The 27,466-nt window shown below is 40.9% G+C and overlaps 1 protein-coding gene across 1 annotated transcript in view; it reads right to left on the bottom strand.

Moving 5' to 3' along the window:
- sobpa (sine oculis binding protein homolog (Drosophila) a) overlaps positions 1 to 26,070 on the bottom strand; it is a 51,811-nt gene extending 25,741 nt beyond the window's left edge. Inside the window, exons 1-7 of the mRNA XM_034675215.1 lie at positions 25,977 to 26,070; positions 24,361 to 24,400; positions 23,838 to 24,152; positions 9,734 to 9,854; positions 8,582 to 8,791; positions 6,031 to 6,096; positions 5,390 to 5,541 (exon numbers count right to left, since the gene is read on the bottom strand). Of these exons, the coding sequence (XP_034531106.1) occupies positions 5,390 to 5,541; positions 6,031 to 6,096; positions 8,582 to 8,791; positions 9,734 to 9,854; positions 23,838 to 23,933 (645 nt within the window). The 5' untranslated portion in view covers positions 23,934 to 24,152; positions 24,361 to 24,400; positions 25,977 to 26,070. The remainder of the gene's footprint in view (positions 1 to 5,389; positions 5,542 to 6,030; positions 6,097 to 8,581; positions 8,792 to 9,733; positions 9,855 to 23,837; positions 24,153 to 24,360; positions 24,401 to 25,976) is intronic.
- Positions 26,071 to 27,466: the final 1,396 nt, after the last annotated feature.

The following is a 27,466-nucleotide window of genomic DNA, read 5'->3' as shown; positions in this document are numbered from 1 at the left end:
AACATCAAACATGGCAGACTGGCTTCTAACTGGAATGTATGCACGTAAACAAACGCAATTCTTTGACTCAAGGATTATTTATGAAATACAGACGACCTATGTTTAGGGTTTGGTACACTTTGTCCTTCAAACGCATGACTCAAATGAAGAACTTCTACTGACAGTGGGTATATAAAATCTACAACACTCATTCAACATCAGCATTATTGTTTGGATTAGCTGTAACTGACTGGATGGATTGGCAGCTTTTGCAACTGAACTCTCAGTTTCACCGTGTGAACCACAAAGAGTGACAGTCGGAGGAATTTGGATTGTCTTTAAATCAAAAATCTCTTGGTTTGAACGTGATTTAAGAATAAACAAACATGGAGGACAACATCACAGTTGTCAAGCTAAATTTAACTAGCCTTGAGAGTTCAATCATTGTATATTTTAAAAGACAAGTTGTGTTCTTCCCACAAATCAACAAGTAGATCGTTTGTTTCTGACGTCCATCTAACTTTACGCTTTGAGTTTACGATTGCAGGCACAGCTGCATTTGTTCAGCTTGCTTCTTTACTCGCTATCATTTTATTCCACATGACAATCCACTGAGATCGTGCTCGGCTGTCCTCAGGTTTCTCCTCTTTTTTGGGGTCATTTCAGCCTCTATAAAAAAGGACAGCAAGAGAAACAGGACATATAGGGAGTAGAGAGTGGGGGAAGACATGCAGCAAAGGGTCAGGCCAGGGGTTGAAACAGTGACTGCTGACTGCTGCCTCAGTACATGGGGCACACGCTTAAACCACCGCACTCCGAACTTGTCAAATGTTTATGATACAGCCATGACATCCTTCAAGCAGATCAGAGGGAGTAAAATCCCTCTTCACATACCTCACACCACAGGATAACCTGGCAAGATTTAAAAACTCAGATTTTGCTGACTGGGTAATCGGGCCCAGATGATAGGGACTCGATTATTGTAGTGCCCTTCTTTGGTGTTATTTACAACCCTTACAAGCTAGTTTTGCTCATTAGTTAGCCACAAACTGCTCTGAATTTGCCTGCACAGGTCTGCACCCTCCCCCCTCAGGGACCAGGCAGCCAATCAGCACAGAGCTTTATTATCATATCATCCCGGCCTGAGAAACTGAGAGGCTGCAGATCTTCCACAGAGGCTGAATCTGTGATAATTTTTGCAGCTGAACTGCTTAAAAGAACACTACATGTTTTAAACTAGTTAAACTACTCTCATATAGGACCTTTGATGAACGAAGTTTGTTTGAAGCAGCAGACTGATTGCTAATTTTCATGTTAATGAATTGGAGAGCACTTAAGCAGTTAACATCTGCATCATGAAAGCACTTTGAACCCGTTGGTTTAAACTGCAGCTTTAGTAGCCCCCTGTGAGTCTGAGCTTATACAGTGAGACTTTCTCTAAGTCTGATATGATCTAGGCTGTCACTTTGAAATTCAGACTTTCTAACAGCTATAACTTGCATGAGGAGCTGTCACCGAGGCGAGAGAACAGGCTTTGAAACATCTGACAAAAGTCTGAGGCGTATTAATGGGGAGAGCGTGGAGAACTGGAAAGAGCCTTTGTATTTTTTCACACATTTTTCTCTCTACACCTTTGCGTACCTTAAATGCCATCCGCATTTATTCCAGCTCCACTATTCATAAAATGTGAGTCATGAAGTCAGAACATAATGCCGAGTTAATTAGGATTGAAAAAGACGTTTGAACTGAACAAACTATGAATGTGCTTCACAGGATTTACAAGTCTTTTCTCATAACAATCAAAGTAAAAGTGAGGAAAATACATCTGTCTATATCGCTCTGTCTTTGAATATCGACTGTAGGTGAGCTGCTTCGTGTTTCAGATTAATAGGAAGTTCAAGGATTAAAAACCAGTCGCTCTACATTTGACGTCATGTATTAAACTTCAGTGATTGATCTCTGATTGAATTGAAGCTGACTTGTCAACTCTGGTGAATTTCAAGTACAAACCTGTCTCAACTTTCTCTCTGACCTTCTCTGGAGCTCAGAGATCAAAATAAAAGCAGTTCAAAAGCTTTGTTTTGATCTGATATGAAACTCTTGCAAGTGTCACTCATCTCTCAGGAGGTTTCAACATGTCACCGTCTCCTCGTCACAACCAGGACCAGACAGATCATTTGTCATCGTTTCAACATCAGGTATGATGAAAACTACAGACTTACTCTGAAGTAGATGTTCAGGTAGAAAATGAAAAACATACAGTATGAGCAACAGTACAGCAGACGCAAGGCTCAGCTTGATTCTCATGCTTTGGGAAAAAAAGTGTCAGAAAACAAAAGAACTTAGATATCACTAACTGAAATGAACAGACAAACTCTTAGTGCACCGCTGTCTTGTTCCTGCTCCAGTGCCGTGCTTAAAAAGTGATTATGTTTACATGAACAACTGACTTCAGGACAGACAGGCAGGAGAGTAAAACACGTCATACTCACAGCGTAATTCCTTACATATCCCAGCTTTGGTACAAGACAGAAAGGAGATTGTTTAACTACAGTCATAAAGAGGAAAATAAGAACATCATAAAAACCGTGATTTTTGTTGCCTTTAATTTATGCACCACTCTGACCAAGTCATTTTGAGATAACTGCCTGAAGGTGTTTGTGGAGTTAAAGCCAAGATTTATTTTGAATGCTTGCTGCTTGAATTTATTTTGTCTTCAAGCCAAAAGTGAGAAAGTAATGAGAGGGTTTAGGAGATGACATTTTTAAAGAAGATTTTTTGTTACTTGACTTTCTGATGTCTTGAGTCAAAATAATTGCTGAGGATACAACAGATGAAAAACTGCGGCTCACTTTATAAAGACAATCAAAATGACACGGAAAATTTAACTCTGTCAGACGCAGAATATAATGTGTGTTTATGAAGTGTCTGCAGGATGAAGTAACGTTTTCCGGCAGCCTTTAAAAGTAATACCAACCCGCTCTCTGAGCATTTCACAAACTTAAAACATATTTTAACATGGACGTGGATTTTGATCTGTCAGTCAGCACGAATTTCAAACTAATACATTTCAGCTGTAACTACATTTTGTGCCTGCAACATGGTGATCTTTAAGAAAACAGATAAAGTACTACAGAGCAAGAGAGTCTGCTGGGGGTGGCAGATGGGGGGAGTTTTAAGTGTCAAACAAAGAGATGCTGGAGATCAAGATCTGTGCAACATGAAAATTAAGTTGACTTATCCTCACAGATGCAAGTTACATCAAACATATACTACCAATCAAAAGTTTGGACACATCTTCTAATTCAATGGGTTTCATTCATTTTAATTATTTTCAACATTGTAGATTAACACTGAAGACATCAAAACTATGAAATAATCTGGTTTTACCATAATCTGGATTACAACAGTAGTCAAATAGGGCTATCCATTGTGTACTAACCCTACCTCTGAACAACACAAGTGATGGTCTCAAACACATTAAGAAGGCAAGTCTTTCTACAAATGAACTCTTGACAAGGCTCATGTTAATTAGAAACCATTCCAGGAGACCACTTCATGAAGCAGACTGAGAGAATACCAAGAGTATGCAAAGCTGTCATGAAGGAAAAAGGGGGCTACTTTACAGAATCTAAAATATAAAACATATTCTGCTTTGTTTAACACTTTTTTGTTCATTAAATAATTCCATATATGTTCTTTCATAGTTTTGATGTATTAGTATTAATCTACAGTGTTTACAATAATTAAAATAAATACAAACCCTTGAATGAGAAGGTGTTTCCAAACTTTTGACTGGTAGTGCACATTTATTTCCATCTTTCATAAATTTCTTGATGCATTGATTTTTAAAAGAGACTTATTATGCTGCTCCATATAATGTTACAATGTTGGATGTCCATGCTAAACTCCAACAAAGTTTTAGAACATGAGATTTTTACAATGATGGATGCGTTTTGGGCTTCTAGGTTGAATCTGAATTTCAAATATGGCCACTGCCACTTTAGGCTTCCTTAGACTGCGTCCATCTTTTATACCGTCTTTGAAAAATCATGTTTTTTTTAAGAAATATTACATCTGGGGAGAGGATTCTGGTCTAACACGGGACAGTCTCCTTGGTGAAAGAGAAAGACCTTCACAGTAGAAGCCCTGAAGTCTGAGGCGCTCATGCCACCTCCAAGCAACGTGGCACTGATTGACATGATAAAGGTTTCGTGTTGGAGGCACAAAAACAGCATTTGAAATTTGTGATGACTGACAAAATAAGTAACTTTGATCCACGTAGGTTATTGCATATGGCATGGGATAAAACTGGGTTTATAATAAAGTATAGTAACTGCACTTTTGAGCTTTTCTTTCCCATTTATTCAACATAGTTTGTTATTTTGTTAAGTACCCTGCAAACGTCTTGTTTTTGCTTCATAAAGAAGATACACTACGTACATAAGTTAAAATAGCACCAACTTAAAATCTGACTTTATCTCGAAAACCTTTTATACCACACAGGTCTGGACAATTTTGTGCTATACCTCTGTAAGGTGGTCAACAAAAGACAAAAACAGCTTTCTTCTCCTTTAAAATAAACTGAGGTGTCATCTCAATAAAGTTTACCTAGAGTATATAATTTAATCACTTAATTGATAGTCATGGAAAATGGCCTTTTTCTAATTCTTTAAAGAGAAGGAGTGCTGTCAGGGTTTTAATTTGCAATCTGAACACTGTTCCTTATGTCCTCATGTTCAGCATGCTACAAGCATTTTCATAACCTGTACAGCACGACACAGAAGCTCTCTTTGCTACCTAACTTGACACTTAAATAACAATAAGTTGTTGTCTTTCCCTAGTGTAAAGAAAAGTGCACTATTTTTGGAAACAAACTCCTCATATATCAAAAATAACGCCCAAACTACGCCCTGTTGAGCCACAAGTTGTCGTTTGTGTTGTGGGGATAGTAGCGTCCTGTAGAGTGTAAAAAGAAGAGGGCTTGTTGATAGGTTTCTTTTAGCTTTAGGGAACTGTTTGCCATGATATCTCTTTATGGTAACCTACGCTACTCTGTGTTCAACCCAAAATCCCTGCTTGACACATGGACATGGGAAATGTTCTTCTTCAAACAAACAGATAAAGAAACAAACAATAAATAACGATACAAATGATGCATTTTGTCCAAATCATACCATTTGTTAAAGAGTGTTCACCTTTGAGTAAGAATTCTAAGTATATATTGTGATTAATAGATTAATTTCGTCCTGTTTGTTGAATTTTTGTGACCACATCTTTGATTTCATATTCTCCTTTGGGACTGACTAATCACATGGAGTTGCCAGGGGATTTGTGACACACTGTATCTGCCAAGTCTCTAGTAAATGTTTGTCAAAGTATCAAGCCAATAAGAAGTGAGCACTTTTACCTTGTTTCTCTTGAAATATGCCCTGCGGCAGGCAGCGAAGCACTTCTCGCTGCAGAAGCTCTTCAGCTCACTCCCCATGCTCAGCGAGTAGCGTTTGACGCCGACCTTCTGGCACCAGGCGCACATGATCTGCACATTAGATGCATCTTCATCTGGACAGAAACATCAGACATGGAGAGAAAACGGGTTAGGAGGCAGTAGCTTAATAAGTATGAAACAACTATTCACCACCAGGGCCGATACTGATACTGATCATTCCTAGCTCATGAGAATGATAAGTGATATATGAAGGATGTGGGATACAGGATTTCCAAAAAGAATGTCAAATTTTGATTGGTTAGACCACAGGAAAGCTAAATGGGCAAGGGTCCAGAGAAGCCACTGGAGTTTCTGGGTCAGGTTTATATTTGGTAGCTTTTGGAAGGGATTTTGAGCCTATGCAGTGATTTCCACTACAGAGTCATGTCTGTTTTAAATTCATATCACTTGGTTGGGAGGTTTTTCTCCAGGGTTTTTTTTTTTTTTTAGCAATACAGCTTTTTCATTGTCCCTGTTCCACCATCTTTGAAACCTGCTGCTTGCATTAAAATTCAGAATAAGCATGTATATTAATATAATATATCAATTAAATATAGGCTTACACTTTGTTTTTTGGTTCTTGTTCTTCATTTCCCAAAAATTGTTTATTGTAAGGGCATCCCAGTAGGCTGAGATCAGAGAAACAAACAAAAACATGAATAAAGGGGAAGGATAAGTATCAGAGGAAGATTAAATCATATACAAGTTTCTCAAGTTGTCACAAGTACACACTGACAAATACGTAAATGAGATAAAGGAAAATTCAAGAATAAAAGTCTTTGAGTTTCAATCACATTGCGTAGGTCAGGGCTATAATGGTAACAAAACAATGGCTTGCAATGTGCTTGATGTCAGAGCTCTGTGCAAAGAAAAGATGTGTTCGTAAGTCCAATATATGGTAAATGCACTTTCCTAGCCTCCCCATACTCAAAGTGCTTTCACACTACTCATTACATTCAGCCGTCCACACACTGATGGCAGAGGGTGCCATAGCAGGGGATCATTAGTATATGTAATCCCATTCATACACATTCACTGCTGACTATGTCCCTGGGAGCCGTTTTGTGTTTTCTCCAAGGACACTTCGGCATGTGACTGGAGGAGCTGGGATTGAACCGCCAACCTATTCTACCAGTTGGCCTTGCAGAGAGGGACATATGGGCGTGGATACCTCTTTTCCTAAAACATTAATTTGACTGTTTTTATACCCTTTGTTTTTAAAGATAACACCAATTTCAGTCATGGGAGTAGTTCTTAGTTGTTATTGTTTTGTTGGTGTTTTAGATTCTCTTTCTTTCCCTTTGGTCAAAGGTGCCTGCATGTTTTCTGCCCTGCGTGGGAGGTTGGCCTGAAGAAAGCATTTCAAAAATACATTTTGATTTAAATGCAAAAAAGGAGCTTCATCTTTCTTCTCTTCACATCTGAAAGAAAAACTTCCCTCCTTTAACTGTAATAATGTTGAACTAACATGTAGTTGTTTTTCTAAATAGAAGATTATCTACAAATCTTCAGTGATGGCTTCAAAAGTCTCTAATCTTAACCCGTGTGTTTGACATATGATGCCGCAGTAATGTGATGCGGTCAGTGTTGGCAACATTTACTCAAGCAGAGCCTCTGTGATGGTGAAATGTCTCCTCTGTGCTAAACTGTGACTGCTGGTGAGGAGCGGTGGGCTTTTAGCGGCATCGCTGTTGCAATGAGAGAGTTCCTCCGAGATTCCCTTCTGTATCGCCCAATTATCACATTATGACAGTGCGGGTGTGAAGGCGAAAAAAAAAACGCAGGCCCATTAGTCTTTCACCTCCTTATCGCACACTGGCTGGGCTTTTCACCTCTGGTTGAGCTTAATGGATCTTCAGGGTCGTCAGATTTTAAGTAAAGACTAACTCACAATTAAGGGAACAGCTCCCCTGGGTCCTAAAGATAGCACACTGGACCCAACATGCATATTTGATGTCTTTTTGAGTCTTATAGTTTCTCTGTCTTTTGGTCATACTCTCTCTTGTCCATCTTGGTTGCTCCCCTCTGCATTAACAACAGAAAAACAAGACAGAGTTTGATTCTGGGCTGACCTGATGGGGGGCCAGGACTTGTAGATCTCTTGGACTGATGTGTGTACCAGAGAAACAAACAGGATAGAACAAATGCAACACCTTCATTCGTTCTCATTCAAAGACACATCTCGCTGTAGGATTGTTTTTCTGCCTTCTCTTCATTTTAACAACCTCGTCTGAAAACACTCACATCTGCATGAGGGGAAAAACCTGTCAGTAATTATGCAGCATCGATGCTAAATGCCACCATCATCCACCGTACCTGCACCTCAAAAGGTCTTTTGTCGGATTTTGCAGGGCACATGAATAATTCAGCATATGTGTGAGGGTTTGGGGGGCGGCGAGTTGAAGGGGGTGTCGACCGGGTGGCGTGTTGGTGCTGGGCTTTAAGTGGGACCACACCATCTGTTTCCCCGCCTAGGCAGGGCCAGTGGGGACTCCTCTTGGGCGATGCCAAGGAGGCTCGCTCCCTCCGCCGGGGCGGACCAACCTCCTGTGCCACAGCAGACGTAAGGGATAATGAAGCTCTCTGTCTGGCTGAGGAACGGGGACTTTTCCTCAGAGAGTTGATGGGGTTATATTGACGCTCGGGCAGGTGGAGGAAAACAAGGTGTACAGCAGGTAGCTAGCTCATTAGTCGCCTGTCCCTGCCTGCTATGTTTTTTTAGGCCATTGCAAAGACAGAAAGTTTACACGTTGCATAAACATCCAATTTCCTGTTAAGTGGTGGAGAATCAGCGAGCAGGTTTTACTTTCATTACAATGTAATCTGTCTTGAGAACATCTGTGGATTAAATCTATGCCAGCTCCTTCTAGTTGGAGGTAGTGACATTGGGCGTTCGGGGAATATAATAAGCAGTCTGCGATGTGCTGAAAATGACCTTGATCTTTTGGAAATCAAAATGAAGCCTTGTTCCAAACACAAATACACGAGCACAGAAGAGTTTAAACTTTATGGAGCCGCTCTGAAGGAGCCCATTTGACTACAATTTGATACTTTGTTTTGGAACCACTTTCTCTACTCGATGTGTCTTTCCAAAAAGGTGCCAGTGTTCTTTACCTGCAGGAGGCTTGATCAGAGGCGGAGGGATCATGGGGACAATGATGGGCAGGTTGCCATGTTCCTTGTTGCCGGGCATTGAGGTGGACGGTGTGGTGGAGGGCTCTGTGACTCCGTTCCTGGAGGCTGGCAGAGACTGGGAGCTGTTGGCTCGGTCCGGAGAGCCTTCACTGCTCTCTGTTGAAGCTGGGATTTTTGGCAACAAGTTTTCTAAAAAAGATGAAGGCGAGGAAAATAAAACCCATTAGACGCAGTGACACTCTCTGCAAATAATGAAATAATAATGTCAAAGCCTGTTATGTTAGGTACAACTGATGAAGTATGTTTTGTAAGGTAGGGTCAGTAAAGTTTATAATTGAAGCCCTAAAGTGTGAGCCAGTAGGTCAGCATCAAAGACGAGAAAAGCTGTGAAAAGTCGCCTGTAAAAACTACACGAGTATGAAGTGTTTGCGGATACTATCAGCGTTATTCTGTGTTTTTTTTGAGAGCTTTGTTAAATACTGGAATCTGATTGGTCAGTTACAGTATTCTCCAGTGTATTATTTGCCTGTATTACCAGCATTTCTTTCTTATCACCCGACGTGTGAGTGTGGCCAGCTCCAGAAGCTAATAATCCATCTGTAGACACATTGATTTGATTCAAATGTTGCTAATCACTGATCATATGTGAGTCCTGCCCACTTGAAACCAACGATCAAAACTCTGAAGTGAAGCATTGAAACCCTGTGAAGTTGTATTACTGTAGAAGAAAGTGTGTTAAAGCCAGACCACATTGCTTGCAGTGAGTAGCTGTTTCAGAAATGATGTATTTCAGGGTGCTGGTTTAGCTCAGCGGTTAAATAATACTCCCCATGTACAGAGGCTCAGACAGAGAATCAGACCTGCTGCCCTTTGCCCTGTGTCTTCCCCCTCTCTGTTTCCACAGTTACTTACTCTATCCACTGTCCTCACAATAAAAAGCCCTAAAATAATTTTAAAATATATAAAAAGATGCATTTTGGGTCTTTTATAAAGAATTGTCATGGTGTTTAGCAGACATAGCATGCATTAACCGTCTCATATTACAGTTTTACAAGTTTTACTTCCAAGAATTATGAGCACTTCCTCTTTAACACATTAAAACACCAAAAACATTACATTCAAGCTCCATACCTTTGAGGACAGAGATGTGCTGTGGCGTCTCTCCTATCTCCAGGTTGTCAGAATCTCTCAGCTCCACCTTGTCGTAGCCGTACCAGCCCAGCAGCTCGTTCATGGTGTTTTCTGCAAAACTCTGCAACACAAACATTTAGCTTGTAAGACAAAGGTCTTTATGTGGTGACTTTACCCCTGATACACACATATCAACAAGATGTATATACAATGAGCCACAAGATAAAGGGTATAATGTATTTCCTAAAACCATTCTTCTTTGTTTTCTTGTCTTATCTTTTAAATAAAATGTCAAAAATATCCATGATAAATGTTTCACTGATCGTCATCAGCCTTTCACTGTGTTAGTTAAAAGTCTCATGGTAGATGCCCTTGTGGGTTATCTGTGCACTGCATGTATGTGGTTATATTCATTAGGTTTTAATGTGGGGGGGAAATTGCATGGTATCAAAATTATTCACTTTGCATCATCGAGTAAAGATGTCTCCTGCCAGAGTACCGATTAACAGTGGTGCAGGAAAAAAAGCAAATGAAAGGTGAGTAATGATTGATTTTCTTTTTATAAGGTCAAATCAAATGTAAATTTTTGGACATGAAAATGTCTCATGGGTTGTAAAGAGGACTAATTCAGTGCTTTAAGTGGGCAGGTACGCTCCAGTAGGTAGTACCACACTTCTTAATTTACTGGTACTCTCTCCTGTCCTCTCCTTATCACAGTTTCTCTTAATGATGGCACCTAAAATACATTACCCATGACACATTACTCAACGCTCACATCCTTTTGCAGGCACAACATGATGCTCACTTGTCTTTTTTTACCCAGGAAGTAATGTCTAATAAACATTAACTCGCAGGTCCCTACAGCGTTGGATGAACGAGGAAAATCTGGGTAAAAGGGAAACAACTGGCCTGGATCCAAAAGGTCACAGAAACTTGAACAGGTTCATGGTGATGCAGAGATGCAGAGATTCAGGAGAAGCTTTCTCGATAAATATATGCTCTGAAAATCATCTTCTAGCATCTTTTCATAACAGTAGAAATCTAGAGCACTATAACAACGATTCACTGATACTAGCCACATGATGTCAACAAGTGAACAAGGGCACTTATTTTTATCCACTCAAAGCACTGAGATGGAAAGATTTGAGGTCACTTCTGGAAAATAAATGCAACAGTTTGGTTCTTTGTTGCATTAGCTGTGCCTCCCCTGGGACCTTGACTTTAAAACCAGCTCCTGATTTGTCCACGATACCACATTTCTCTTTTTAATTAGGCAGACGTGTTAGGACCTCACTCTAGATTTAAAGCTGCACCCTGACAAAACCACAGTGTGTTTTTTTATTTATTCTCTAGGTCTTCTATATCAGTGCAGGTCAATCTAATTGGGTTTAGGTCTGGGCTGTGTGCACCCAGCTAAACTAATGGTCCCTCTCATGGTGCAATAACAGAGGGGGTTGTTATCAGAGTGTAATAAAGACTGTGGTAAGAACTCTACCACAGCACATGAACCAGCTTATAGAGAGCTAAGAGACTACAACAGGGGATCCTAAGCTCTGCCAGGCCAGGGTGGGCAAAGGACTTTTATATAGTATTAGCTTCAGGCAAGGGTGCCCTCCTGCAACATTCCTTAAACTCCTTGTAAAATTCTTCCTCAATACGACCAGGTTTGATCCCCGTCACTAAACAACAGTCAGCATTCTCCTGAAGCACAGCGATGATGCGAGCAGAGAGTTATTGCAGGTATGCAAAAAAAAATGTAAACTCCACGCAGGTGATGTATAAATCTATCCCCTCTATAAAATCCTCTCATAAAACAGTGAATAAACACTTTGCTCAAAACAAAAACATAACCCGGCTAATGCATACAGTCCATTATCTCCACACCTCTCAGCATGCACACCTCCAAAAATGTCTGCTCACTGAACCCTCTCCTAAACTAAATGCTTCAGCTATATTCTGTCTGTTAAACTTCGATGGAAATGTTCTGTCTGGAAAAAGCAGCGATGAATGAGGATGAATCAGATTAATTATTTGGTCTGTGTGATAAAATATTCGTCACAGTTCCCTAAACTATTGGCTTAGAGAGAACTCTGGTCCTCTGTGCTTAAAGTAATCTTGCAGCAAAATACATTTCCAGAGGTTAACCTTGAAATGATAAACAAGCCAATCTTAATTTGTGCTTAAAAGCCTTAAATATGAGACCACACAACACCAGCTGATAGAACCACACAACAGCAGCAGGCTCACATACAACAACACTCACCCTGCAGAAATACAAGCACTGATGGGCTTACTCCAGATCATATTGACAAGATACAAGTCAGTTTAGTATTATCGCCAGTCCCACTTGACTTCATTATATCATCATGGCAGCAGCTTTCACTCATCAGTCACCACATCAAGCTGTTTGATGTCTATTACGAGCAGCTCCTGTCGATATGTCAGATTGTGTCAGAGCAGTTCAGTGAAACCTGGCACATCTGACTCTGAATGCTGAGCTGCTCTGAATTCAGCAGGAAAATAGAGACTGACACAAAGAGATGCATCTGAAGTCATCTTGGTGAAGCCTAATTCACATCTACGACGTCAAAGATTTCTCCTCCTTCTTCAGTTTTTAGAATCTAGTAAATGGACTGCAATTGTATAAAGCTCCACTGTGTTTAATCAAGTCAAACGCAGCCATCTACAAGGAGATTTAGAGCACTTCATGCTTCCGTCTGCTGACAAGCTTTATGACAATGCTGATTTTGTCTTCCAGCAGGACTTAGCACCTGCCCACAGCGCCAAAACTCCCACCAAATGTTGCTGACCTTGATGTTATTGTGCTTCATTGGCCAACCAATACACCTGATCTTAACTCTTAGAGGATCTGTGGATTATGTGTCAAGAGGGAGATAAGAAACACCCAACCCAAAAATGCAGACATGCTGAAGGCTGGGCTTCAGTAACACCTCTGCAGAGCAACACGCTGACCGCCTCTATGCACGCCATGACAAACCGATGCAGTAATTTGAGGTAATGGAGCCCCAACCAAGCCATGAGGGTAAATGAACACTTTTCAGAAGTTGGACATTTTATTTTATTATTTTTATGCATTCTAAATTTGTTTTTCGATTGATCCTAGAAAATATTTGAATAATTTGAGACCCTGGAGTTCTGATTTTCACTAGCTTGAAAAACTGTTTTTTTTTCATGAGATTCTAACTTGTCAAGATGAAACTTTAAAGCTTGTCCTGATTTCATTTTCATAATTTTCCTTGACATAGTGGTTGAAAACATTTTGACTTTCCCTTCATGCAAAAACAGTTTTGCCTACTTCACCATGCACACAAAGTCAAAAGCTCTTTTGGCTAACCCCTGCCCTCCTCCTGTTACTGCAAACTGTCGGTCATCAGAACTCAGGTGCACAGAAAGGACAGGAGAAAAGAGAAGAGAGAATCAAAGGAGGGGAAATCATAAGATTTGGACATTGAAGAGGATAATCTACATGAAGGTAAGACATTTAAACACACAGCACACGACCAGATTTCAACCTAGCTTAAATCTTCAAGTCTGTTGGCGTGTATGAAACCACATGTCCTCTCTGAAAGTAGGTGACAGCAGAGCAGGGGATGCAGCTGAGGCTTGTTTCTCCGGAGATGAGAGACAGAGAGGAGGAGAGAGCAGGTGTATAGATGAGCACGGAACGGGAGGGGCTGCAGCGCCGGTCACAGAGAGAGAGAGAGAGACAGAGAGACAGAGAGAAAGAGAGAAAGGCTGCTATGTCAGTGGAAGGGGCTCGCTGCCCGGCCAGAGCGAGGTCGGGGATGTAGCACCTGACTCAGAGTCAGAGCAGCAGGTATTAAAGACTGAAATTAGTTTCAGTGATCCTGGATAGTCTTCGAACATGACATATGGAACACAACCAGTATCTGTTTTACATATTTACATTTAAAAGACTGATTGAAAAAATAAAGGTGGTTTATTTAGAGGAAGAAACATTGATATCATGTAAGAGAATGTCTCGTGACTCTTGTGAGACAGAGAAAGAGAGAGAGAGACTAATATATATGAAATGAATATAAAATGTTATGAATATATATGTAATGTATGTGTATGAATTTATGTGCTTTGGCAATAATATGTCTTTGTGCATGCCAATAAAGCAAAATTGAATTGAAAGTGTGTGTGTGTTGGGGCGGGGGCCCTTGGGGGGTGGCCTTGTTCTGGGCAGAGGCAGACCTGTCAGCTGGACTACTTGTACTGTATACGGCATATCAGCATTCTGACCACTTAAAGTTCTTTACAGTGCATGACACCATTCTCCAATTCACAACCACATTATCACACTGGTGGAAGCGCAATATGAGGATCAAATCTGCCCTTTCACAAACACTCACTTTAGGGCTTACTATCTCGCCCAAAGACATGTCAGCATGCTGCTTGGTGGAGCCAAGGATTGAACAGCTTCAATCGGTGAACAACAACCATACCTAAAGATCTATGACCTGATGTTTTTACCTTAATAATGCAGATATGGTCACCTTTTTATCAGGCCTCTTCTGTTAAATGCTGCTTAATATTCCATACTGTACCTTTAACTGCAGCATGCCAGCATAGGCTACTAAAGGTTGTTTTGTAAATGTGTATCATTGAATTTATGCTCACTCATTAATTTTGGCATTGATATTCTCAATTGGTGAATCCCTAACATCAATATTGTCATCCTTTGTTTTTGTTTTGTTTTGAAGTACTTTTTTGAACCTTAACTAAATAAGACAACTGAAAGAGAGACTGAAAATATGGAGGGAGAAGGGAGTTGAGGAGGACATGCAGCAAAGAGTAATGCCTTGGAGTCAAGCCAGCGGGGAGGACTATATCCTCAGGCGCAACATGCACCCCAATATTGTCATTCTTAATACCTGTCACTGCTGTGAATGCGTCCAATTCTGGCAGACCCCATCCAAACTAAAAGATCCTGTGTTTACATTTTCCACAGTAAAGATCACAGTGTAGAAGTCCACTGAAAGAGAGCAGGAACCTGTTAACATTCAGAGAAACTCTCCATCCATGAGCAGGATCAGCAAAGAGGTTAAAGAGAGGGAACAAGATAAGACAGAACACAATGTGACAGACCGCTAAGGCTGACTCGTAAAAACATGAGCACACTGCACATAGTAAGTCCACATCTATCAACTACTCTGTGACACTTTATGCCAAGAGGATGGGTTTAAAAAATAAACTTCTACATTGGGTGAGTCCAGATTTCTCTGCAGAGTGCTCACTCACTGCTGGAGGAAGGTCTCAAGTATTGATTTGTGATTTCTTGTGGGTGGAAAAGTGACTGAATCTGAAACCAGAATTTTACTTGAGTAAATAAAGTGAATCCGTGAGGTGATCTGTCAGTATAGGTTTGTTGTATTTGGGATTATTTTCACAAATTAACTTTGCAGCTCGACACAGCAGGGCCTGATGGACACCCTGCATGCAGCCTGCACACAACAGGTTTGTCGATCGAGTTAATGGCTTGATACAAATTCAATTAACAAAGCACAACACACTGGATATATTGCTTTAAGTGGTATTATAGTAAGGAAGGCACTGAGCAGACGTGTGTATAACTGAGACACTGAGTGGAAGTTACAGAGGCAGATTTCCTCCTGCTCCATCGGCACATTAAGTCAGTTTCGAAGCGATTTTAGTGTTTCTCTCAGGATATTTGTTCAGACGGAGTTTCCGCTCATCTGTAGAAGTGAATTGGGGATTGTGAATGCCGGGGAGCACTTATTAATGCAGAATGACAGGAGTTATTGATCTGCCTGCTATGAAATACCACTGTGGTGGCGTAGTCAATGGGAAGACGAGGCACAAAGGTAGAGGCTATGGTATGAGTCACTGACAGGTGAAGCAAGCATCATTTTGCGGTTGATGAAAAATGCCACACACATATCTGTTTCTGCAATAACATTTCAGTTCACAACAATAAAAGCAGTGTGAGTTTCTGGAACTTTCTAGACCTCAAGGTGAGATAGACAGTGTCAGCCAATTAACTTTGAAGCAACAATGAATGCAGCTCTTGTTTAGAGCGGTTAAAGTTTGATTAAAGCACTCACAATCTCCGGGTTTTGTTCACAGAGGGTTTTTTTTTAAAGATGATGATAAAGCAGTGAAGGCTGTTAATGAGGACAGCTCTGGTTTGAACAACACTTGTACTTGAACAGTGATGAGTGACAGCAGTGTGCTCTTTGCCTGAAGGTTCCTGGAAGTCAGATTTAGTACCACAGTCTGAGCAGAGCTAAAGTTAGGGTCTGACAGCAAAATACACAACTGTGTGGTCCGTAGAGAAACCAGTAAGCACGCTTTCATGGCATTTTGGACCACTTTAATATTTCCCAATAACTATCATTTAAAAACTGTCATGTCTGTCTGGTATTTGTATGCATTCTCTGTATTCAACAGGTTATCCTTCTCCAGAACTCACATAAATGCAGGTCAGACAAATTAGATGCAATGAATAGCCCACCAATACAAAGGTAACTGGTGTGTATAAGGACACTCTGTATTCTGGTTGAGGTTCATGTCTCACACTGTTCTTAAGACCTCAGGGAAACTAGATTGAAATATGAAAAATGCATGCATAATTTTAAAATCGAGCATCTCATAAAGCATTGACAAAAATTTTAGAGTTAGGTTAACATTCATAACTAGACTGACATCTTTCTGACTCTGCACTCAACAGTAAGGGCCTGTGTCCACTACCTCCATTTTCTGTGCTGGTAACGCACACAACCTCAATTTCAGAGCGCTTCTCACCTGTGCTTACTATTCCTAGGTTATGAAAGTTGTCCCTGGCACTTCTGCCTCTGGCTGTTAAGTTCATTTTGCATTGCTCTGTATGCTTTATATTTGCTTGCATTCAATGAAATTTAGCAAAGAAAACTTAATTAATGGAAAGGGATTCTTTGCAGCAGATCTTGACCTTGAAACACTTAAAAACAAGTGTGGTTAGTTTCCCATTAGCTTGGACCTCTGCCATTGTTTTGGCAAAGCTAATATCAGAAGTCACACTACTTTAGAATTTTGATGTTAATTGATTTTCCTGGATTTTAATACTTTATATAAATATGTTTTGCTGATTGTTATTGTCTTCTTGTACTTTCAACTAGTAAAGAACTTTGGGCAACATTAGTTGTTATAAATGTGCTATATAAATAAAGTTGACTTGGCTTGACTTGATTGGTGATAAAAGTAGCAAAGCTGAGAGCAAAGAACGCTGAATTGCATTGGTTTTGCAGAGAAAGAGGTGCTGCCAGCATAAATAAGACCACTAGTGGACACAGGCCCTAACACAGGGGTATAAGGCTTTACATGTTTGAGTCATCGGTCTGTTCTTCATAACAGCAGTCTGCTACAAAAATAACAGATCATAGCTGGTGCCAACATTAGCTGAGATGCTCCTACTTGGTGGTTGTGTGGCATTAGCTGGTGCTATATTTTCCCAAACTACTCACTGTGCCTGTGCTTAACTACCACAGCCAAAGAAAGATCAACAATGGCCCACTCAGCGCCCCCCAACCCCCTGCAGCAGAAAAAAACATCCAACCAAGTTGGACGCTCCATCTGCTTTTGTCAATAATCACCAGCCAACAGTGTTCATGATGTAAATAACTGATCTAGGACCCTTCATTCGACTGGTTTACACACTTAATGGTCAAAGTTTTGTAATTATTTACTATGTCCAATTCAGATCTATTAAAATTGAAGTTAAATAATATGTAAGATTCTGGATTGAAACTGTATTGTACCCTGATGAAAATAGCAGGCAGAAGTGGATCAGGGTTTTCAGAGGCTTTAAAACTCTTCATGATAAACTGAGAGACTCTACGTCTTGTGCACAGGGATTATCATCAGGTCAGATTTTTTTCCAAAAGTGACTGATCTGACAAACTCCCGAGTGTTCATCTTGGCAAACACATGTGCAGCAATTAGCTCGACAACAAGGAAACAACCTTGAAAGGAGAGAGAGACTTAAAGGAGAATATCCTCCTTTTTGCACAAATGAGTTAAACCAACCTGAATGCAGTGTCAAGTAAAACGGATGCTGTTAAATAACCACATCCCTGTGACAAAAACACAGCCTCTCTCTGTGTCTCTCTTTCAGGCCTGCCACCCTGTCCTCTGTGTCACCCCACTACTTTGAGAAAGTGGGAGTAATATTAAGAGTGCAATCTAATCCTGGTTGGCGGCTGATGAAAGCAGCAGCAGCACCAACTTTGGCTCTGGTTGAGCTGGGGAGGAAGAGGCGTTGGAGGCAGAGAGGCAGCCACAGATGTCTATATGTGACGCTGGATGTAAAGCTGTTTGATCTGGTTTAACACAGACTTCATCTCTATTTGGCAGATTTATTTATCCTAAAGGCTTTGGAAACCTCAAACAGAGCAAAAGGTCAACTAGAAGGGAGGTTTGTTTGTTTGCTAAAGCTGCAAAATCTGGATGTTTAAATGAATGGCTTTTATTATGTTGTGATCACTCAAATCTTTTCTTTCCTGCCACAATCAAGGAAAATGCCCAGCCCTGACAAGAGGAAGAATATCTCAGGAATGGGAGGTTAATCGCTCCATGAGATTTGTAAGCTCCATGACAATTGTGGTCCCCGGAGAATAGATCTTGGTGACCTCTTTAACATCGTACACTCAGGATGCTCCCTTGTAAACAATATAAAGAAATCTTGTGCTTTACTTTAAAAGCTCAAACACTCTCCATGTTGGTCTTGTTGATAACGGAATTGATGATAAAGCAGTGAGTTATTTAGGGCATGGCTACCTTGATTGACAAGCTACCATGGCAGCATGTCAACCATGACAGAGACATGTGTATCCTTCCTCTTGTAAAATATGGTCACTTCTGGTTTCAACAAAACAACATGTCCATATCTAAAAGAACCAACTCAAGGCTTCAAATCAGTACTCATGAACCAATGGTTGAATTAAGATGGCTTCATATATCTGTTATACACAGTCCAGAAGAAATTAAGATATTTAACTCTCCGCACCAAATTGGTTTACAATCAGTTAGTACATTTTAAACACATTTATATGGCTTTGAAACAGCTTATGAAGCTCAACTCTCATTATTCATGAGGAATAAATGGAGGAATCCCACATTTTGTAACAATTGCAGGTTAATATCTGTATTTCTAAATCCAAAATCCTAAAGTATGATTGGCATTTTCAGTACTTAAAGCTCCTAAGAGGAACCCTCAGTTTGTAGTGATTTTGGCGCCCCCTTTGGACAAAGCAGTCTTGGCTGACCTTGTCTAGCGCACGTGTAACAAGTTATTCTCTACAAAGATCGCCTCCTGCTCTCTTTTGACAGTCACATTTGTCAGCTGTGGAACATGTACACAGGAATATAGCATCTGTATGATACTTAAAGCTGGGGTTGGTAGTCAGATTTAGATACACTTTTTGTAACAGTTTTAAATGATCTATATGTCCCGATGGTAATCAATACATAATGTGTTCTTAAAAAAGAGCGAAAACAAGCCACTATCTACAGCCAGAGTGAACCTGGGAAACACCAACCAAACCCTGTCATCAGGAGCCAAATTATGAAACCAATTAAATCCCATCCAGCCGTTCTGCCGCCTCCTGCACGTACATTTCCTGTTTGTTTGTGTTTTTAACTTTCACTATGATAATGTTTTGGTGTTTTCTTACTGCTGAGTGAGACATGAGTTGATGTAGTGCAAAACACAAACGATGTGTTGAGGACCGGTTTTGAATCAGTCACGATCATATGGTTGTGAATCGGCGGCGCTCGTGCATGTGAGCAGGGGCGTCGTTTTGGAGGAGCTCCGAGGGAAGGGGGGGAGGGGTTAGACGGAGTGCTGAGGAAATGCTACATTCAAATTCATGCAAGTTTTCTACCAACCCTAGCTTTAAATGTTAACAGTATGTTCATGTTAAATGATAAGCGGTCAGGGAAATACTTAAGAAATGTCATTCATGCTAGTGACCACACATACTTCATGCCACCCCTGCATGAGTCAGTGTCACAGCTGCAGGACCCCCTCAGTCAAAAAGTCTGGACACGGCCCTGAACAGCATGTTTGTGCCCTGACAGCTCAGTGTGTTATTATGAAAAGCCTAACAACATAAAAGAAGGATCACTAGAGTGATATATATTAGAATTAAGGAGTGAGATGCTATTTTTAAAACAGGCTTTACACCACTCTCTCTAAGGCCGCCAGCCTCCATTGTTAAAAACAGTAATTTTCTGCATCTGAACATCAGCGATGTTTGGGTACCACTTCCTAGATCGGTTTGTCCTTTTGTGTTATTGTGGATTACACAAAATATTGTGCTAGATACGAACCAAGTGTTGGATTCACCAAAATCAGAATATCAGAGAGTTTTTTTAAACAATGGTCACTTTGAATGGTGGTGCTGTTGAATTGATATTGACCATTTAATTTCATCCATCTACATCCACATACCTGCATTGAAAGCCTCAATCTCTGGAGTCTGAATGCTCACAAAGCATACTTTTGTCAAGATGACATGTAAAATTAAAGCCTTTTGTGCCATCAGATTTAAAATCGCACTGCTTTTGCAGATGCTTTTATGACACACTTTGAGTTTTACCTCCGATTGTGATATTTAGTTGTCTCATCTTAAATGTCAGCAGGAAAAAACAGGAATAAATTTCCTTTGTCCAAATCAGAAAGACACACAGTCAGAGAGATAAGCTGGAGGTTTCACTGAGTCTTTGCAGGATAACTAGTGATAATACTTTCAGTACAGACTCACAGCTGGCACTTCCCTGTCATGTATTCAGAAACGATGATGATAAAAATACACTTAAAATTGTGTCTCCAAAGTCTCCTCCCTTGTTTCCCTCCATGAGACCCCTTCATGGTCAGTAGGGCCTGTGGTAATGATGGTGGTGGGAATCAGATACCTTGCGGGGAGAAACCAGAGCAGGTCACTGTACACCGTGATAACATTCCCGAATCCACACGCCAAGTTTCCCTTCGCCTCCTCCTCCTCTCCTTCTCCACTTTTCCACTCCCCTGCTCCCTCTCTCTCTCTCTCTCTCTCTCTCTCTCTCTCTTCTCCTCCTCCTCGGCCTCTCCCTCTCCTCTGCTTTCATTTCCCTCTACTTTCCTTGATATCTGATCCAGCAGAGACACTCAGATTACAGTTTTTACAGCTTAGCCAGCCCTGCGCTGTATACATTCCTTTCTCCTCTGTTTCTTAGCCCACTCTCCAGCCTCTCATATCCCCTTCATGCCCACTCCTCCTTCTCCTTGATTACTCACCGGGGCTTATTTTACCGTGGCACACATTAAGCAGCCAGATGAAGGAAACACTGTCAGACTGTTTGGTTTTTCTGAGTATGATCCTTCACAAGGGCACATTGTGTGTCTGTGTTTGTGTGCGTGTGTGTGTGTGTGTTTTTTCCTCCGGCACTGGTCTGAAATGTTGAAGATGAGAGAGGAGAACAAACTGAAGCTGTTTGTCTTTAGCAGCCGAGCATTCTTCATGCAGGAAATCAATTCAACTTAGTTTACTGCAACAATTGCTTAGTGTTAATAAACTCTCTCTGCAGGTGCCAATGATGTTTCCAGGTTTACAATTGTATTAGTATCTACCCAACATGACTTCTTGTTGTTTCATATTGAATGTATCCATGTCTTATTAAATAAAATGACTCCATTTTATGTCCAATAATTTCACATTATCAACAAAGGTATTTAAAGAAAAGCTGCAGCTCTTTTCTACTTCCCTTCATTCTATTTCTGGATCACTGTTTTCCTAAATTAAATTTGTAGACAGCCACTTAAGTATGTGTGTGTGTGTATATGCAATAGGAGATGAAATTCAAGGTTGCGTAATGAGCGACAATCGAACTTGTTTAGCCTATGAAAGTGTTATGACACCTTAACCACATCTGCTGTTCCATTCAGGAGCTTCCCCTGGTATTGATGGGAGATACTGATGCTGTTGTGGGACTGATTTTACCTACACACCATCAATACAGCACCATATCTATATGTTCTGTATTGTTTTATCTAAAAATCCACACAAGCCATATTTTATTTGGCCTTTCAGTTCAAATCTCAGACACAGTTTGACTGATTGCAGCTGAACAATGTGCCGTACAAAACAAATTATAAATGAAGTGGCTTTTATGAAATGAGATGTTCAAAGTATTGACAGAAATGTCGATTCACTGAGCTTTGAGTGATGACCGATGTCCCTGCATTTATCATCTAACAGTTCAACTTACAGGCCTGCAAAAAAAAACCATCATCTCTGATTGATGGCTGACATCTTATAATTATTTGGCCGGTCTGATAAACGTTTAGTGAGGGCATTTCTTTTTACACATCCAGCCCAAATAGATGTGGTTATTTTTTCTCTGATACAAATGACCAAATAAAATGGGTCCTAATGTGCCAAGAGGATGCTTTAAATGATGCTCATAAAGATTTCCTTCATTCAAAACGCTCCACTGAGACCTCCCCAAGTGCTCCCCTGTTAAGAAGAAAGAGGCAGATTTCTCCATGGAGAGACCCTGCATGTCACCCCCAATCACCCAGGCAGCAGGAGGATGAATGAGCTGCAATTCCCCACAAAGTGAGCACCATGATAAATATTTTTTTCAATTCATCGAAAGATAATCATACTCCAGAATTCTGTTAATGAAAGAAATTCCCTCTCTGATGTATTTTTAGGAAACAAGGACTACTGTGAAAAGCATCTGCTCATGCTGCAACTACGTTGACCAAACAAGGAAAATACATAATTACAGTACTCTGTAACAGTGGTGAAGACCAGCTTTCAATCAGTGTTACACAGCTTTAGGCTTCATTATAATGTAATATTACTGTAGTTTGCTGCCTCTCTCCAAAGGCTTTATAATAACGATGATGAATGCATCTTCTGCAGCTGCATTCACAAACAATGCGTTTACATTCATCAATAAAAAGAGCATTATTTTTAGATTTTACTATAAAATACAACATGCAGTGACACGTGAACACAGCTCGTATTTTGAAGCGGTCTAAACACAAAAAGGCTTTATTCCAGGGTTGTTTTGGGACTCAGCCTCCACTGCTTCCCCCCCCCCCCCCCCCCCCCCCCCCCCCTCTTAAAAGCCTAAAATTACAATTTCCACTCTTCTCCTCGATGTGATCACCTGCAGTTCCACCCATACCAGCCCAACACTCAGTGTCCCCGGCCAAATGTGTACAAACAATGAAGAGATGAAGACAAAGCGGACACACAGCCTGAGCCTCACACACACCAATGCCAGGAACACTTTTTTTTCTTTCTCCACAATAAACCGCGCGGAGCTCAAATATCACAATGTGTAGCGAGCAGGGGGGAAAAAACACGAATAGAAACAACGTGTGTGTGATTATTTCAGGAGGAGAGCCGAGCAGGCCGAGACAATGTGCTCTTGTCGAGTGCGTAAAGCTCAAAGACGCACATCTGGATCACACGCCTCTGGGCAGCTGGGTAACACACACATAGGCTATACACACGCAGACACAAAACACACACATACACGACACAAATCTACGCAGAAAACACTGAGTATGGCGAGTGTTCCCCCATTGATTTTTACTAATTATGCACACTGGCTGTTTTCCGCTGCGCCGTAGTGTAACAGTATTAATAGTAATAGTAGAGGCACTGTTGACGCCTTCACTGACGCACCGGATTTTCCATTAACTCTGAGTAAGCTGTGAAAGGCAGGGCACACAAACAGAGGAATCATGACACGAAGCGACAGGAACGTTGCCTGTATTTCTCACTGATCCAAAACTTACTAGAACAGCAGCAGTGAATGGGTGCCGCATCCATTGTGCAGGCGGCGCATTGGCAGGGTGCGCTGCTGAGGCTGGCACTCAGCGTGGATACATGACAATGGAACTTGAGTAGAAAAATCATAAATCAAAGTTTGACTATCATGCAGCCTATTTCACATGAGTGCATCTTACATTTCCACTGAGGGCGCCTTGTTAGTGCCTCAACAGACATGCATGCTCCTCACAACCACTCTGTTTCCACGCGTAATCACATGCAGCCCGGCCACACGGAGCTCGTTTTACCTTCATCTCTTCATTTATTTCCCTCTTCACCGGGTGAGCTGGTTTTCGGCTCCTTTTATTTTCCGGAGGTCTGCCCTCTTTTTCCATCTCTGCCATATTTTCTCTGTGATACTTCTGTCAATATTTGCGGTGAGGAGAGGGGAGAGGAGGGGGCGAGAGAGGCAGCTGTTTACAGTCGCCAGACGGCGGATGTCTTGCAGCTTTTCAGCGACCCGAGTGACGCTGCTGATGCCGCCGGGGGCTCGCGGTGCCCGGCTAAGTCAGCCATCTTCCGCCCGTATCTTCCACGGTCCGTGCACCAGTGGTGAGCCGCCTCTGTGAGTCAAAGGAGAGGTTGAGTGAGGGGAAAAAACGAGACAGGGGGAGGGGCGTGCGCTGAAACATTATATGACGCGTTGATGATCAGAGGTAGGCTATTTCTTCTCGCTTTCCCAGGGAGTGCAATCAGAGCAGTCACATCCACTTAGCGCTGCTTCTTCATGGTGACAGCCTACAAGCAGCAAACAGGTGCCCACACACTCACCCAGACGTACTTCTGTTCTTCAGGAGAGCCTAACAACCTCCTGATGGAGGGAAAAGGGACATTAAGTTTCTGTGTCAGTTACAGACTTCACTGTTTCAGACATTTAACACCACACACCCAAAACCCAAGCCTGGAAGTTCCAGTGGGTTAAGTTGTATCTGCAGAAATACAATTTACAAGCTCGAGCAACTGCTTGTGTGGTGGGTGTAGTGCCTTGCTCAAGGGCAGAGCAGTAAGTCAGTTAGATGTTGCAAAGTCTTGCAAACAGCCTGAGCATAATAATGCACTGACTCCTGAGATGATTACGACAAAGAAAACTGATGCATGCACCCAACAAATCCATCATTGCAGTAAAGAAAGCTCTCTCAAAAGGCCAAAGGTAACTTTTTTAATAGTGTTGGTTTTGAAACTACAGAGGTGTCATTCTTAAAATGTAGATTCTATTTGCCCCTAAGTGTTACTTCTTCATCATCAGATTTTCCCCTCAGGTGACAATCTGCAATAAGCCTTCAGGTGTCTCAGATCTCATTTTGATACCTTTCCCCAGTTTGCAAGGCTCTCATAGTTGAGTTTCTTTTCATCTTCAGACTTGTCAGAGACGAGGACTGAGAACAAACATGAACAAAGGTGTAGACCAGATTCAAACTGAGGCAGTTTGTGATGGTCAATACTACCAGGCATACAAATATCTGGGAGCTCCATCAAATAGTACTAAGGTGAAAAAAACGTCATACATTTGGGCCAGACAGATACTTCAAAATCATGATTATAAAGTAGTTTGATTGGATGAATACAGCCAAATGTTGTTATTTTGTCTCTTGGGGAACTTTGTTTTCACATTGTGCATATGTCTGGCATAGGAAACATATACATACATGTATCTATGCAACAGGCCTTGCAGAATATTTCATTAAGAAATTATTATAAAAATGACTGCAATCCTTTTGGATGAGCTGTGCCAGGGTCCTGGTGCAGGTATAGATTCAAGGATTCATGCTGTCACGTGAGGTGGAACAAAATGTTATGCTCAGGTCCCGGTTGAAACCAAAGAAAAAAAACAAGAAGCCGAACAAGAGCATAAAAGACAAGCAAGAGCAGCAAACACAACAGCAATAATAAATCATTTTATATGCAATGTATGAAAAGTAATCTGAGTGCAAGAGTAGTGTGGGATTAATATGGTTAATGAGCAATTAAATGTGTGAGGTAGGTGTAGGTGGCCTGTATTGCTTATGTTCGCATCAGAATGTTCTTTCATACAAATACAGAGTTTTCTTTGCAGAGCTCATTCTTAATGTTTCACTGTAACCTACTGATAAAAGATAGTCATTTTTTGGAATATGAACCAGATCCCTTCAATTCATATTCCTGCTTTTGGCTTGAGTTTAACTGTTTGCTCTGTGTGCTCTCCTCTTACTTCCATTGGAATAACAATGAGTTGGCAAGTGGAAAGCCACAGAGAGTGCCGGGGGATGCTGCTCATGGCATTGTGACACCCATTTGAGCCGGAAAATCAGCGGAGGAACAGAAGCTGTGAACCGTGATGGAGGGTCAGGGTGAGACGACTTGTGTGTAACAGTGCTGCCTTTTCCATGCCTTCCTAACCAGCAACTCACCTGCAGCACACAAGTCCCTCTCTAAGCTTTTCCTCCGGCCACAGCAGCTTGTTTGAGTGCACCTGTAATCCCTCTGATGATTCTCTTCAAGCTGTAGAGAAATGAGAAGCAGATTGTTTATTTTTTAATCTGTAATGGTTGGAATTGCAATGTGTAAAGTGCAATTCTTTAAGTTTTTGGTGACATTTGCTATTACTAAATGTTGCTGTTACATATTCTCTAAGAACGCAGAGTCCTCAGGTGAAACAGCATGATTTTTTCTTCAGTATCTAAATGTCTGTACTGTATAGGCATTTGTGTGTTAAGTCTATCTAGTAGATTGCTGCCCTGTGTTACCCTCTGTCCTTGAAAGACTTCCACTGCAGTTCAGTAAGCAGATGGATTGAATGAAATCATTGTTACCATACACCTTACACTGCCTGCTGCATTTCCCTGCTGTGGAACTGTGTCGCGCGGATTGCATATAAGGAAATGGAACATGAGAAGTCGATGGTTCTTTATTCTAACAGTCGAAATGATCAAGGGTGAAATGATATAATCGCCTTTTTACACCTGGTAATCAAATACATTTTGACTGGAGCACGGGAGCTACTGAAAAATCTTATGGTTTTGCTATTTGATGTTTGCAATGACAGAAACATATGAAGTAGAGAATTCAGTTGGATTTCATCCAAAAGCAAGACTACATTGGTTGAAAATTTCACTCAGCATCTTCTTTTTTAAACTCATCAGATATAATGATGATGAAAACACAGAAGGAGGCAGCTATTAGCTATTATTAATCCATCATAAAGAGAAGACAGAATAAAACATCACCATTACATTAAGGGGTTCCCACAATAACTATGCAACTATTAGCAACCACGGTAATGCATCAGGTCTGTACCGCTACCATTCAGCAGCTTTGTAAATGAGCAAATATGAGCATCCACAGCAAATGGAGAGCAGCTGTGACCTCACATTACTACTGCAGGGAGTAAAAACACGGGTACCAGCTCCATCTTTGACGGGATATCTCTACCAGATTGTGCTGTTCTTTATAACATTGATCCTGTGTCTCTGTGTCAGAATTAAAATCATCTTAATGGCAGAGAAAGAAATTTCACCATTCTCACCTCACATAAATCAAAACTTGTTTTAAATGTAATTTAGCAAGAACAAATTGAAAAAGATGCAGCAGAATACATATACTCAAGAAAAAGCTTAAAACTTTTATTTGTTTTTTGCTTTTAATTGAGCTTTATTTGTTAATCCGTCTCACTTTTTATTGTACTTTTACTTCTCTCATGTAGCCTTTAAACATGCTTCACTTAAAGGGTTACTCCTCCTAAGCTATGCACAGTATGTGGTTACAAGTTATATTTTATTTGCCAATCATTTTCCCAAAACAACTTTTGATGTTAACTTGCTTTCATAATCGTAAATTGTTGGGTGTCAAAAACACCAAGTAATTAAAGCCTGCGTGATAGATTAATGAATTGAAACTTGTT

Source organism: Notolabrus celidotus, chromosome 22 (genome assembly GCF_009762535.1).
Source record: "Notolabrus celidotus isolate fNotCel1 chromosome 22, fNotCel1.pri, whole genome shotgun sequence".
Classification (NCBI taxonomy): domain Eukaryota; kingdom Metazoa; phylum Chordata; class Actinopteri; order Labriformes; family Labridae; genus Notolabrus; species Notolabrus celidotus.
The sequence above is the reverse complement of the archived record's forward strand: the minus strand, read 5'-3'. Positions and strand labels throughout refer to the sequence as shown.